The 14,844-nt window shown below is 37.0% G+C and overlaps 2 protein-coding genes across 2 annotated transcripts; both read left to right on the forward strand.

Annotated features, from left to right (window-relative positions):
• Positions 1-7,162: 7,162 nt before the first annotated feature.
• On the forward strand, positions 7,163-10,720 carry LOC146511647 (apolipoprotein D-like). Its single transcript, XM_085172119.1, has 5 exons — positions 7,163-7,287; positions 7,926-8,041; positions 8,125-8,261; positions 9,944-10,029; positions 10,130-10,720. The coding sequence occupies exons 1-5, from the start codon at positions 7,224-7,226 to the stop codon at positions 10,354-10,356; spliced, it is 630 nt and encodes a 209-aa protein (XP_085028245.1). The 5' UTR covers positions 7,163-7,223; the 3' UTR covers positions 10,357-10,720.
• An 89-nt stretch (positions 10,721-10,809) lies between these two features.
• LOC146511648 (apolipoprotein D-like) lies at positions 10,810-14,838 on the forward strand. The gene is made up of 5 exons (XM_085172120.1): positions 10,810-11,326; positions 11,530-11,645; positions 12,203-12,324; positions 13,507-13,592; positions 14,411-14,838. The coding sequence occupies exons 2-5, from the start codon at positions 11,535-11,537 to the stop codon at positions 14,638-14,640; spliced, it is 549 nt and encodes a 182-aa protein (XP_085028246.1). The 5' UTR covers positions 10,810-11,326; positions 11,530-11,534; the 3' UTR covers positions 14,641-14,838.
• Positions 14,839-14,844: the final 6 nt, after the last annotated feature.

Consider the following 14,844-nt stretch of genomic DNA (forward strand, 5'->3'; position numbering starts at 1 on the left):
ATTACTTTTGAGCAAAGTTCCTTTGCTTCTGCAAAGTTTTTACAATTTCTGCAACTTTTCAGCTTTTTCAGCTAGTTTTTGCAGACAGCTTCAGCTTTAAAGCATCCACACTGCATTTTCGCAGGAAATGCAAATTTTTCTAGTTTACATCTAGTCAAAAGTGTTGGTAATAGTGTTTTAATCACACTAATTTTGTGATTCTGACAATGTCTCAGCTTGCAGTGATGGAAGCATTTTATTTTAAAAACGGCACAAAATGGCAATTTCTTCTGAATGGGCAATTTCAACCTTTTCACAAGCGTTTCGTTTAATCAAACCACTAGTTTTAGTTTAACTAGTTTTTTACGCATCTACTGGGGTTTCTTTCACGGGTTGATGCGATCATTTTATTTAAAAATTGGGATTTCGGGATGTTGAACTAAGATGGAGACCGAGCCAGCTAGTTGTTTTTTTTAAACACAAAATGTTTTTTGTTTTGTTTTTTAAAATAAATGTTGATGTTGTAGCGATAAAACAGATCATCACATTTATTCTTGTAAAGGGTTTTCTAAAAAGTTGAATTTCATGTAAAGCGTTTCCAAGGCTGTTAGCCGCATTGCCCTGTATTGAACTTATTTACAGTGTGTCAGTAAAGGGTGACATGCACTTCTGGCCCCTGTGTTGAATGAGCCCATGTTGGGTTTGTGAATTTGACCCCTTAAGGTTTTGAAGGTGGGGATACATGCTCCTGGTGAGCATAAGATGTCTGATAACAGCTTGACATCTCAGTTATAAATGGAATTCAAAATGTTTTTGGAAGTATGACTAATGTATAATCTGACTTCTAAGGTACGCACAACAAGGCCTAGAAGACTATGGGGGACAGTTTACTTCGTGCTATAAAAACACAAACCTTAATCTTTGATCTTCCAACGTTATCTTTCTGTTTTGGTTTTAGTCTCTGTTTATTGAGTCGTACTTTGGGAATCACCCTGTTGTGAGACAAGGGTACGCTGGGAGAGAATATGGCATTATATATGCAGAGTGTTTTGACTGTATCACTAGATCTAAGAAATACACCTGTTATTGGTTATTAAAAAGTGTTAGCTGTGGTGCAGGTTTAATTTATAATTTTTGCATGAACTGTTCAAAAATTACAGACATCTTTATATATTGATAGTGCAGGCATTTTTTACTTAAGTAGACGTATAGCTGCTAACGTCAGAAATACTCAAGTAAAAGTTTGATAATGTATGTGCTCAAAGTAAGAAAGTCAAAGTAGTAACCTAGCTGAATATTGTGCTATAATAAAATAATATTAGTAGGTGAGACTACAAACTTAGTCTGGTGGTTGCGCCTGATAAAAAACAAAACAAAACAAACAAAAACCTATAAACTAACCCCTTGTTTAGAGGTGATTGTCAGTTTGCTGGGTTTTTAGACACACTGAGAGTGAGAGAGATCATGTTCTACATTACTTTAAAAGTGATTTTCAGAACTGTTGATGTATGAAACAGTGTCCATAGAGACATGGATCAACTCTGTTTATGGCATTGAGTGTTAAATTGTGACAGTTTCAATAAAGCCTGCAAAATTCTTGCATTTATACTGGGGAGCAAAGAAAAGTTAGACGTTGGTTGTACTATTGAAAATCAGTTTCACAAAAACCATGTAAACAGACATGAAGAAGAATGTGTTTGTAAAACTAGCGGTAAAGTATGGGAACTATAAGACAGACTGTTTCTGCTATCAAAACAGTTTGTGTTGTTAATCCTGAATGATTCTTGGTCACAACATTTTACTCCACACACATTTGGAAAATTGCATAGTTTGACAATAAATATCCCAGTAAAGACACTTCATTTCTTATGAAATATGCAGAGGGAGTGATCTTTATCAAAAGTAGAAGTTATATCTGTAGCTAAACCATTGTACACAAGAACTTTAAAAATCTATAGTGTGTGAGGTTGTGTAAGTAAGGGGTGGCTTGCCCTTCTCGCCCGCGTATGACAAACCATCTGTTGGATCATGGATTTGACACCTCAGCATTGTGAAAGTGGGGAAACATACTCCTGGCTGAGCATAAGATTTCTGCTTAGAACTTAGAATCTCAGTTCTAAATGAACACACGCACACACACACAAGAACAACATCAACACAGAGAAGAAGAAGAGGGGGTAGTTTACTACGAATCATAAAAAAAAATGCAATCATTAATCTTCCAACTGTATATTTGTGTTCTGAATTTAGAGACCTTGTTCGTTTACTGAGCCGTACTTTGGAATTTTTTCCTACAGTGCAGCCATACTCGTGACCTTGTGGTTGTTAGTTCACATTCATTGGCCGATGCTTAGCGTCATGTTATCATGTGTCCCAACATCCACGGCATGTCACATTGTTTTCATGGCCACACCCTCACCCCAGGTGCAGAGGCCTAAATCTGTTCAGGAATGTTGTGAATACTTTGAGATTTATATTAATTGCAATTCCTACCTCTACATTTATTTTTAAAAATATATAATTAGCACAGCGTGGCCGTGCAATGTTTTATATGTTTTCTTTATTAAGTTTTTATTCCTATTAATGATATTTTCACTTGTTACCTCTGAATTATTGAATCAGACCTAGATGACATGAAATTTTCAGCGCAATTATAATTCAAATACTCCTTTAATTATTGATTATTCTCATTAATTTTCGATCATTTTATATATTTTTCCATAGTATTACATTTGAATTTAACAGATTATTCTCTCACATAACAGACAAATATTTGTGAAATTATGATACATTTCTGAATGTATTTTTACAATCTAAATATGCATATGTACAAAAAAATATATTTTAAAAACAAGTAAATTGTGTTTTACTATATTTACAGTGATGTTATGTTATTTTACCTTTGACATGTAAAATGTTACTTATGTAAATTTAATGATATTCTAGAAAGACAGTACAAAACTGTAAAATATACAGTAAGATACTTCGACATTCCTATTTTTTGGAACAGTGTACACTTCTTGTAAATAAAAAAAAAAAAAAAGCTGATTGGAAATGCATTAAAAAAACCCTCCTGCCTTGACCTTCGTTCTGTGAGCACACGCACACACACACACACACACGCACACACACACACACACACACACATCATTAATACAAAGGATTGCAGCAGCTTTTTGGATTTTCACTCTTTGATGGATTTAATATGAACAGCCACATAAAATTCATTCCAATTTTTTGCCTTTGCTTCAATGAAGATGTGTCTTTAAATCTACGATACCTGCCTTGTTCAAAAAGTTTACTGACATATTAAAGAAGTAGCTAGGGAACTCAGTAAGTATGAGCAGCAATACCTTAGGGACAATTTCTCAAATAAAGAGGATTTCATCATCTGCAGTTTGTGGAAAAAAAAGTGCCACATTAAAAACTAATCAATAGATCCACAAATTATGGATGCAGACTCTTTTCAGCTATAGAGGTAAAGGTATACTTCATTCACTTAGCATACAGTTTAAAGGCTTGCATTAGAGTGCATGCTCAAGAGTCTATCATATGTTTGACATCCAGCTAAAAATTCGAAAATATATATTTTTAAATCAGTAATTTTGCAAATTTAGAGGAAATGTTTTTTGGACAACAAATGAGTCACGTTTTAAAAACAGTTTGAATAATCTGCGCTGCCAAACAGACATTTATGAAGCGCCAGCTATAACACACATGCTTACCGTGTGAAAGGGCCCGGGATGTCTTGGAGCAGAGAACCGCGTTGTATTGTTGCTTTTCTCTTATGCATAAGCAACGCCAGCCTGTCAGAAACGCTCTGTGTGGTAGAAAATGGTCTGCACCGGTGTTGTGCCAAAAACCGATTTCCAATGTTTCCGTGTATTTTTTTTAATGTGTAATATCTTGATGTATGTTGGTAAATAGACTTCGGTGAACAGCGTTTACAAAGGGGTTATATATAGAATTAAAAAATTATCTGTTTTTTCAAGTATCTTTACAGCTCTGTGTTATTGTACTTACATTATAACCAATCCGGTCCTTTATTCTCGTTTAAAATATTTTTACAGAACTATTGTCATATTTGCTGCCATTTCTGCTGTCCTCTTGGCCAGCTTACTCTGACAAAATACATTTTTAATGTTAATGAGATTTTTTTTAACTGCATAAATAAAGGTTATATAAAAGTCACTGCCAAAAACTGATTGCGGCTTCTACCTTGTTACATAAATGTTGTTTGTGGCTCAATATGACTTTATGTCATCCATGAGGGATGCATTTAACATATGTTTCACATATTATTGCCCAACAAGTTACTTATAGCAGTTTAAATACGAGCAATCAGTTTTTGGCAAATACCGGAAATCACTTTTTGGCAGACAATCACTTTTTGGCACAACACCGGCGCTGGTCCTGACGCGAAATGGCGAGGGTCTCACGCTCTCAGGAAAGCTTCATATAGGACCGGGTGCTTCCAAAAACAATAGATGGGGTGTCGATAAGTCTGTGCAAGTTTAAAACAATGAGGGTGGGGCACGCAGTTGCTGAGCTCCGGTGTAACTGGCCAAGATAGGCCTAAGGGTCCGCTGTTGCTGGCTACTTCTGAAAATAGGCGAGACCCTGCTCGACTGGTAAATCATCTGACTGCGGGGCTTTTACCTTCTCGAAGAATTACAAAAAGAGCTTACCACTTTAAACAACTAGCTGGCTCTGTCTCCATCTAGTTCAACATCCCGAAATCCCGATTTTTAAATAAAATGATCGCATCAACCCGTGAAAGAAACCCCAGTAGATGCGTAAAAAAACTAGTTAAACTAAAACTAGTGGTTTGATTACGAAACGCTTGTGAAAAGGCTGAAATTGCCCATTCAGAAGAAATTGCCATTTTGTGCCGTTTGTAAAATAAAATGCTTCCATCACTGCAAGCTGAGACATTGTCAGAATCACAAAATTAGTGTGATTAAAACATTATTACCAACACTTTTGACTAGATGTAAATAAGAAGCATTCCCGCTTTGTTAATGCGCACTGTGAACCAAAACGGCTTCCACCCCTCCACATTAAAACAAAGAATTGCTTTTAAGAACACATATGTCTGCATAACTGAATGTTGAGACACGCCAAAGCGATAAAAGTAGTTGAATTAAAAACCCTATGATTTGATTAAAAACCCAGTTAAAAACACATGAACTCATATTACCTCTCTGAGCCCTCTGTGTTTCCACACATGAACTCGCATACCCCCAGCACACCTGAACGCGCATGCGCACACGCACAAAACCGGTCAAACAGGTTGTCAAACGGGATTGGTTGGCCGCTATATTGGACTAGTGCCATCGTATTACTACTAGCAGCCATACTGTAAAGAATGTATTCCTGCAAAAGTGACTTTGACATATTCCATTTCTACTACCCAGGGATTTTTGTACAATTGCCCTAACAGCCAACAGAGATGGTCGATCATGCCAAACAACTCATGACTGACGAAGGAATTGACATTTCCAAGATGACACACAAATCAGAACTGCAGAAATAGGGAATAACTGATGTAAGTAATTTTATCTTTTCAGATTTCAGATCTGTACCTGTTTTACTTTGTTGCTGTCTTTTAATGTTTTATCAGTGTTGGGGAGTAACGGAATACATGTACCGCCGTTACGTATTTAAAATACAAAATATGAGTAACTGTATTCCGTTACAGTTACCGTTTAAAAAGGTGGTATTTAGAATACAGTTACTTTGTTGAAATAAATGGATTACACGCGGTACTTCCCTGTTTCATATTGTGGCGGGTCAGGACTGTTTGGGTTTTGTTTGACAGCTACGTTCTGTTGTTCCAGGCGGCAGCGTTACGGTTGCCATGGTTACAGGGTGACGCTCTCTCTCTGCGTGTTTCCTGGGTGAGAGAGGCCTTTTTGTTGTTGTTGTGCTAAGCTAACAGGCAGAATGCTACAGGTATAGCTCTAAAGAATGTAGCATCATAGGCAGCATAGTCCGTGCTGCAGGGAGAATGGACTGTCATACACGTTATGTGTCTGTGAGCGAGGGAGGGAGAAAAAGGAAAAGTACGAGCTGTCATCGAGCAAAAACGGGAGCTGGAAGCATGTAAATATAATAATAACCACTGCAGCCAAGAAGAGAGCCTGACGAGCCCAGTTGTAAGTAAGCTATTAAGACTCGACTGTACACCGTGTTCGTGTTTTCCTCCAAAAACAATAAGCTCCGTTGGAGCAGCCTTTCAACGCCTCTCTCTGTCTCTCACTAGCAAAGTTGACCCAGACAACAAAGTAAAGCTAGTTTTCGGATACGAGCCCGACACAGAACCCACCGTATTAGCCAGAGGTCCCTTTACTACGGTTCGGAGCCGCGGACCTTCAGTAACAGTAATAAATCACAGCAATAGTACATTCATGTAGTTGTAAACAGCATGATAATATATTAAGTAATCCAAAGTATTCAGAATACGTTACTCTCATTGAGTAACGTAACGGAATACGTTACAGAATACATTTTGGGGCATGTATTCTGTATTCTGTAATGGAATACATTTTAAAAGTAACCTTCCCAACACTGTGTTTTATGATATCCTGAGAATTTAATAGAGTTTCCACTTAAATGACCAAATTGCATCTTCATCATATCCTCCCGAGAACCAGCCTGCTCATTTACGTCCTTTGTATTGGACATTTGCTTTTAGCTTCTTACTAACTCTGGATATTATAGATTGAACATGACATTGGTTTCATTGTCTAATAGTGTATTTATTATTATTGACAACAACTACAACAAGTCAAATGAGTTGTTCTTGAGATTGAAAAACTTTATTAAGGTTCAGTATAGATTAAAATTTCTTGCACATTAAACAGCAGCTTGGTTTATTTTTATGTTAACTGTTATTAACCTTGCGAGTGACAGTGAACTATGATTTATGTAAAGAAGAGAAATGTCAGCTTCAAATAGTTAAAGCTGACAGTTTATCTATCATGTAATTTACCTAAAAAAAGGGTAAATTTTTCAATAATAGCAAAAAACACATTGCATAATGACAAAGCAAATCTGAGATAAAGTGAGCATTAACACGAGGCCTGAATGAAAAAAATGTAATCAATAATATTTAACCCTTAACCCAGTGACATTTCACAACCATAGAATATTCTTATGACTAGCGATAAGGAGCTGGTGAGTGCTGTTTGACGTGTTTGTTTTGGAGGCCAACCTCTGTTGTTCTGTGAACTGTATATAAAATGTTTGTTCCTAGAGCTCACACACTTTCTCCCAGCCTTCACCTGACATTTGCACACAGCTCAGGTAAGATCTTAAATTACTTTGTTTTTTTTTAACAGAAAAAACACCAAACTCAATTGAAAATTTGTACTGTTTTAGCAATGTTGATATTTTTAAATACAGTTTTCTGTAATACTAACTCCAGCATTAATTTTCACTCATTTTTATCATTTTTTTGTGTTATCCTAAATCAGAATGTATTCTGATATCTTTACAGATTGCATTTACCATATGCTTGTTGTCCGTATTAACATATATATTTTTAATGATTATGACATGGTGCTTCGCAGTGTCTCACAGAAAGCATTTGTGAAACCAGGAAAACAGGTGTGACAATATTTGCTACAATAGTTAACCCTCACAGGAAGGCGAAACTTTGTTCTGTCGCTTTCTTCTATCTAATTTAATAAATCTGTGACCTTCTAACCAACCATTTCACAACTAAATGGGGAACTTGCTTCAAATCTTAAGAGTGAAGAAAAAATGTATTGTATTTAGTTTCCGTTAACCTTTCAGTATAAAAGGTGATGACATTTTTCAACTTTAGAAATAGAGATAGAGTGAAACACACTCTCTACATGTATTAAAAAGGCTGGATGAACTGAGACAGGTATAACTGCTGCATAACATAACTTCTGCAACCCCCCCTTTATCTTCTAAAGGAACTATGTCTGCTGCTTACCTTCTTCTCCTGCTGGTCCCCGTGATCTCAGCTCAGACTCTTCACTGGGGTGCCTGCCCTATTCCAGAGGTGCAATCTAACTTCACCCTTCAACCGGTGAGCAAAGAGATATATGCATCCAGAGTAAACATTTTTTAGTGCAGAACTCATAGCTGGGTGGTTTTTTTTGTTTGTTATAGTACATGGGTAAGTGGTATGAGATTGAAAAGCTGCCCGATATTTTTGGAAGAGGACAGTGCATCAGGGAGGAAAACACCATGATGGAAGATGGGTCTGTTCAAGTGTCGTACTCACAGGTGTGGGACCCCCAGAACCAGTAAGTACTGAAGGATCAGGTCGATGGATTGATGACTGGAATATAGGTTAGATGGACTGATACTAGGGCTGGGTATCGTCACTGATTTCTAGAATTGATTCAATTCCGATTCACAAGGTCCAGAATCGATTCGATCCACGATTCGATTTAATTAGATTCAATTCGATTCACTTCGATTTGAATCTGGGAAATTTTGACAGTCAGAAATATTATAATTCAGATCAGTACATTTACATATTTTTGTATCTATAAAAAGGAAGCTGACACACGCAAGACTTTATCAAAGGTGTGAGCGTCACAGCAGATGCCTTTGTGTCAAAGTAGCTGAAGATAAAACACAGAAACACATGAAGGTGATTTTTCCTGGCCTGGGATTTTATAAAAATATTCTGCAGTACATCAAAAACGAAAGAAAACCATTAATCAACATATGAACATTACCTCTGAAGTTATAGCTGTTTTATTAGAGACATGGCTAAGCATTTTGCATTTTGCATAATTTTAAAAAGTTTAAATTTGTTCAGCATTGAACGGCAGAAATTAGGTTTTCTTTTCGGAAGTATATAAAACGGAAAGAAAAAAAAGTCGGCCGATAGCGCTGTAAACAAAGGTAGACTTGTGCGTAACAAGCAAGCGAATAATGCAGAAAACCATACAGAGAGAGAGAGAGGGGGGGGGGGGGGGGGGAGAGAGAGAGAGAGAGAGAGAGAGAGCTGTGCATCATGGTAGAAGCAAAACAGTAAAAGTCAGAGTGAGTTCATGACGATGTTTATGTGAAGCGTAGTTTGGATCTTCTTTTGCTGCTGGTTCGGTCAATATTGTTTGGAGAGACATCAAACTAACAGCTTTAGAATCAGCGCATAAAGGGCGTGAACACAAAGCGCGGACCCGCCGACAGATCAGAATCAGCGGGCTGCTGGCTTTCAGCCCCGACTGTGAGAAATTCGACATCTGATTCTGATCCGCGGGCTGCGCTGTGTGTTTAAGTCTTTGTGCAGAATCCGTGTTCCTGCTCTCATTTACTGTTTTAGCTGTTTGGTGGTTGTTGAAGTTTTGTGAGATTTCACCTGAGATTCTGGCATTTCGGGCAAAATAAATTTATATTAAAAATCGATTCAGGATTTTAATGAATCGATTTTACGTAATCCAAGCCAGAATCGATTTTAATCGATAAATCGATTATAAAAACCCACCCCTAACTGATACTATTCATTTGTCAGTAGAGTTAGATAAGCTTAGCATAAAGGAGAATAACGCAGGGAAAAGCTAGTATAGTTCCGCCCGCAGATATCAAAAAATCCTTTTAACTATAACAACAAAGAAAAAAAGTCTAGTTTCTTGCAGTAGCGTTAATGTTGTTGACGCAATTGGCCGCTGGTAATAGATGGCTAATAATGGATGTGTTTGTCTGCAGGGTGAAACCTTGAACTTTACTTCTAGTGACTTTTCTTTGGATTTGTTCCGAGTGTTGATTTAATGTTTGCACAAGTATTTTTCTTCTGAAGAGCTGGGTTGAGTAAGAAAAAATGTCATGTAATCTATGTTGACAAAAGGCTTAGTGGTGACACACCTCAAGTGAAGTTTTTTTGATTAGGAGCAAATGCACTAGAGACAGACCTTTGTATGATAAGAGATATGACACAATGAATAGATTGATGAAATTGCATATTTGTCTCTCTCAGTCAGGGTAAAAGGTGGTACCTGGAAGGGACAGCCAAGGTTATAGACCCACAAGAACCAGCCAAGCTTGGAGTCAACTTCTTGTCTTGTAGGTACCTCCTTTATCATCTATATATGTATATATATTGTTTTAACTGTTACAACACTCATTTTAACATTTTATTTCTCTTTCTGATCTTTATTCCCAGTTCTTCCTTACACCCCATACTGGGTTCTGTCAACCGACTACACCAACTATAGCATTGTGTACTCCTGCAAAGATGTCTTTGGGATCTTCTACTTTGATTTCGCCTGGATTCTTGCGCGGTCGCCTTCTTTGCCTCCACAGATGGTGGATCAGGCCAAGCGGATGCTGATCAGCGGGGGGATCGACATTTCCAATATGACTCCCACAGATCAGAGCTGTAGCGTTTAGCAAGAACTGGCAGAGACGTTCAGTTATGGTAGAGTGTGTTTTTTCTCTCTGAAGGTTTTTTCCTTGATTACCTACGCCTGTAACTTTTTACATGAGCCATTGTTTTTAAAAAGTACATTATTTTTGTGTTTTAATATGTTTTGCACATGAACACAGAAATGGTTTGAACTCTGTGTGAGCCGCCTGATGGTTGGAAACTATTCAGTAAAAGCTGTCCTATTTTTAAAGGTTTTGGATTTAATCAACTAAGCAGTGTTTGCATATCCTTGATTGCATGTAATAATCCATGAAACATGCTGTACTTGGTGTAGGAAAAACTTTGCTAAGATTCTGCTGACATTAAAGATGAACCGATTAAACACTGGCTTGGCTTACATTCATTATAACTGTCATTAAATGAAGAAAATGCTATACGATCCTGACCCACAGTGAAATAATAGAGGGGCATTTTATTTTTAATAAAGAAAAAAGTATTTGCAATTTCACTGTAATAAAGTGGAAGAAATATCACACATAAATCATCTTTGTTCTTAGCCTCAAATCACGATAAAGCGGTACAACTGAAGAGCCATCAGTACTGATTTTTCAGCTAGTTATTTTATCTGTAAACAATTTAAAGGTGATGAAGAATAATATCATTTATATAATTTCCCTCATTCCAAGGTGGTATCTTCAGGTGTATGACAAACAATTCAAATGAAAATGATAAAGAAATATATCAGAGCTTAATTCGGAGATGAACCCAGCATTAACACAGCGGTTCCTGAATGAATAACGACATTCATCCTTTCTCACAGTGACAGCACTTTCACCATACAGGAATGTGCGCATGATTACAATTAGTTAAACAGATGTCCTTATGCTGTCCGAGTGACGTAATGCGAAGGGTGACCTGTGTTTGTCTGGAGAGCTCAGACAGTGACCGAGAGCTCAGCCTCTAACTTCCACCTGACATCTGTACAGAGCTCAGGTAAGAACGCTTTAATAACTTTAATAAAATGGAAATACAACAAACATCTTGAGCATAAAGATTTATGTTTTAATACCCATAGTGTATCTCTTTACTGAAATTCTAAGTATATTATTAATGCAGCTCTTGCATTATTGCTACTGAAAATATACACTCCTGCAATAGCTCTTGTCTAATGTAACTTCTACCCTAATCTCCTGAAGGAACAATGTCTGGTGTGTGCTTTCTCCTTCTGATGCTCCCTCTGCTATCAGCTCAGACTTATCACTGGGGTCCCTGTCCTACTCCGAAGGTGCAGCCCAACTTTAACCTTCAGCAGGTGAGTACAAACTAAGACACACACTCCTATAATGGCTTTCCTTCACCGCCTTTCAGTGAAATCAATTTAAAAAAAATTGTAACATAAAAAGACCTCCTAAATATAAAGGCTCCTAAATATATATATAGCTGAGCTACTGGGACCTTATAACTACAGTCGTCCTCTCTGATCATCTGATTGGGCTCTTTTACACCCTCTCACACACCCTCTTCTTTTAAATCTAGATGCTATTGCAATTCTAAACATTGGATCAGCCTTAGCCTTCTGAAAATAATTTCTATAGGTTAGCATTTCCTCAAACTTTTTCCCAATATTTTTGGCTTTTGTTCTTCTAATATGTATTTATGTGAGTGCGTATGCAAGAATAAGTGTAAGACCACATGTCTGACCGTGTTTTTTGTGTGCTTGGATATGTACACCTATCTTCAATGTGTGATTTTATGCAAACTGTGAAGCATTTTCTAACTGTGTTTTATTTAATGATATACAAGTGAAATAATAATAATTATTAAACAAAGAGTTGCACAGATCTGATGACTTGCCTATGGTTGTTTCAGTACCTGGGTAAATGGTATGAGATTGAGAAGCTGCCTGCTTCCTTTGCAAGAGGAAAGTGCATTGAGATAAACTACTCCATTAGGAGAGATGGGACCATCCAGCTGTTGACCTCGCAGATCTAGTAAGTACTATAGCAAAGGATTCTTATTGTTGGTTCGCTTGACACCACATTTCTCTGCAACTTCCATTTTTCTTTTAGCATATACTCTTTTCATGGAATATTGATACCACTGAAAAGCTTGATATCACTCTCATTTGTATGGTTGATATGATGCTGGAGACAAAAATAATTCTACTGTTTCTGGCATAAAAACTGTTGTCTGTGTACAGAATCAGAAAGAATGCTTTGTTTCAAAACTCATTGTACCAAAAATCCTGTTCTTCTCTGTGTATGAAATATGTCTGTATATAGTCCCAGATTCAAAAAAGTAAACAGCGTAAAAGTGCTTTAAATCTAAATCCTTTGTTATGATCAGCAATGGGCAACTCCTCTTGTTTGAAAAAAGATTCTTGTTTGAATTAACGTTGCACAGGACTTTATTAGTTTGCCATGTTGCCACGGTGACAGGCTGGATGGTTGGAAGCTTGTCCCAGGGTAAACTGGTGCAAGTGATGAAAAAGACAACCAATAGGAGCACAGTATATTGGTGACTCACAGATGACAGGATACAATATAAATTTAAGGATTACTTTCAGAGATTACATCCAGAGCCTGGAATGACAAACAGTTAACTGTCGGCTTTAAGTGACAAGTGATGAAAAGGTAAGCCAACCCTGAAAAGGAATGCTATTTACATCAAAGCACAAGTGAGTGTTAAACATAGGCAAAAGGCAAGTGATCAAACAAGTAAAACAAAGGTGATAAGGTCTAAGAGTCAAACATTCCAGGGGATAGGCAACTGCCATCGGGTTATAGGTATTATGACCAGGATGTTAAAAGCAAAAGATTCCACAAATAGTGAGTCTGTCTCAGTTTCTAGCTTGGTTAGGAAGATACATCTATGTTCAAATCAAAGGGCTTACAGCAGTAGCTCAAAGCACACCTTGGTCCAAGCCGTGATGATGGGTGATTTGATTTTTTTGTGAGTTTTTTTAGACTCCTTCAGGGTGCGTATTGTATGATGAGCAAAAAGTAATAAAGCTGACACTGACCATGGACAACTGACCTAAAGCTGATTGCCGGCACACCCTAGGTGGAGTTTGCCTACATAAGGGATTCTGTCTTTCTGATTCCTGCTGTTTTATAATTAGTTGAATTAATAGTTAGTCTGTTTGAAATCGTTGACATATTTTTTCATTTCAGTAAAGATAAGAAGAGGCACGCAGAAGGGACAGGTGTAGTTTCAGACCCACGAGAACCGGCCAAACTGGGAGTCAGTTTCTCATATTGTAAGTACTTATTATCCTTATTTTATCAACTATTTGATGAAACATTGTTGCAGTATTCCTGCTTTACTGAGATCAAATTGTACAAAGTCTGGTGGTCCTTTGAAATTACATCTTGACATTTGTATTTTTTCACTCAAACACCTTCTGTTGGCTATAATTTGGAGCTGTCCAGTACTTTAGTTGATGACAATATAGTGTGAGATTGTGAGTATATTGACAAGCTGATACAAGCATTTGCCTTAAAGCACTGTGATACTGTACAGTTTTACTGTCATGGATGTAGCCGGTCTTATTTATTGAACCCGTTGTATCATCATGATGTTTTAATTTTGTAATTACCTTGACTAATTTATCAGTGGGCTGATTTTATCAACTCATATTACATATTTGCTGATCTATCAGTATCAGCATTTTAGCCAATAAAAGAAAAAGAAAAATTAGAGTAAACAAGAGACGGTAGAAACACCCTTCGGACTTGCTATGAATGTTGATGTTGCTTGTTTCTTCCACCAGAAGGCACTATGCTATGTCCCTGTTTGAAACAAACTGGAAAGCCACAAATAAATCAACCAGCTGATCAGAGCAGAGGCAAAGCATAAATAGTTCAATAAAAAGACTACACAAAATCTGTTTATGTTTCATTTGTCTGAGAAAAATAAAACCAAAAGCAGATTTTTAAGTCACTAAAAATCATATATTTGTCAGGCTCCATAATATTACACATTTAAGTTGAATCAGTTTTATTCAGAAAATCAATATAGAGATTCTCCTTTGGAAAAAAATTTGTTTTCTATACATTTTTTTCTCTTTGTTCTCAGTCACTCCATATGTGCCATACTGGGTTCTGACTACTGACTACACCAGCTTGTCTGTCGTGTACTCCTGCACAGACATCCTTCGCATATTCCATTTCAGCTACAGCTGGATTCTTGCCCGGTCGCCCTATCTGCCTCCAGAGACTGTGCATTACGCCAAACAGCTGCTAATTGATGAAGGAATCGACATTTTCAGGATGACACACACAGATCAGAACTGCAAGGATAAATAATAACCAATAGACACGTTCAGTTATTCCTCTCTTATGAACTCATCCCATTTCAATATATCTGTTTTTAACTGTTGCTGCCTTTTGAAAAGACATGTAAATTCTAAATAAAATGATCACTAAGTTAAAGTGTTAAAATTGTACAAAGGAGTTAAGTAACCCATTATTTATTAATTATTCCATTATTTATTAATTATTCCATTATTT

Source organism: Neolamprologus multifasciatus, chromosome 9 (genome assembly GCF_963576455.1).
Source record: "Neolamprologus multifasciatus chromosome 9, fNeoMul1.2, whole genome shotgun sequence".
Lineage (NCBI taxonomy): Eukaryota > Metazoa > Chordata > Actinopteri > Cichliformes > Cichlidae > Neolamprologus > Neolamprologus multifasciatus.

Excerpts from the sequence above, each read along its gene's own strand:
- LOC146511647 (XM_085172119.1), top strand. The coding sequence starts at position 7,224 with ATGTTTGTTCCTAGAGCTCACACACTTTCTCCCAGCCTTCACCTGACA. Across the intron at positions 8,042-8,124 it reads CTAACTTCACCCTTCAACCG|TACATGGGTAAGTGGTATGA; the intron begins GTGAGCAAAGAG and ends TGTTTGTTATAG. Across the intron at positions 10,030-10,129 it reads TGGAGTCAACTTCTTGTCTT|TTCTTCCTTACACCCCATAC; the intron begins GTAGGTACCTCC and ends CTTTATTCCCAG.
- LOC146511648 (XM_085172120.1), top strand. The coding sequence starts at position 11,535 with ATGTCTGGTGTGTGCTTTCTCCTTCTGATGCTCCCTCTGCTATCAGCT. Across the intron at positions 11,646-12,202 it reads CCAACTTTAACCTTCAGCAG|TACCTGGGTAAATGGTATGA; the intron begins GTGAGTACAAAC and ends TGGTTGTTTCAG. Across the intron at positions 13,593-14,410 it reads GGGAGTCAGTTTCTCATATT|TCACTCCATATGTGCCATAC; the intron begins GTAAGTACTTAT and ends CTTTGTTCTCAG.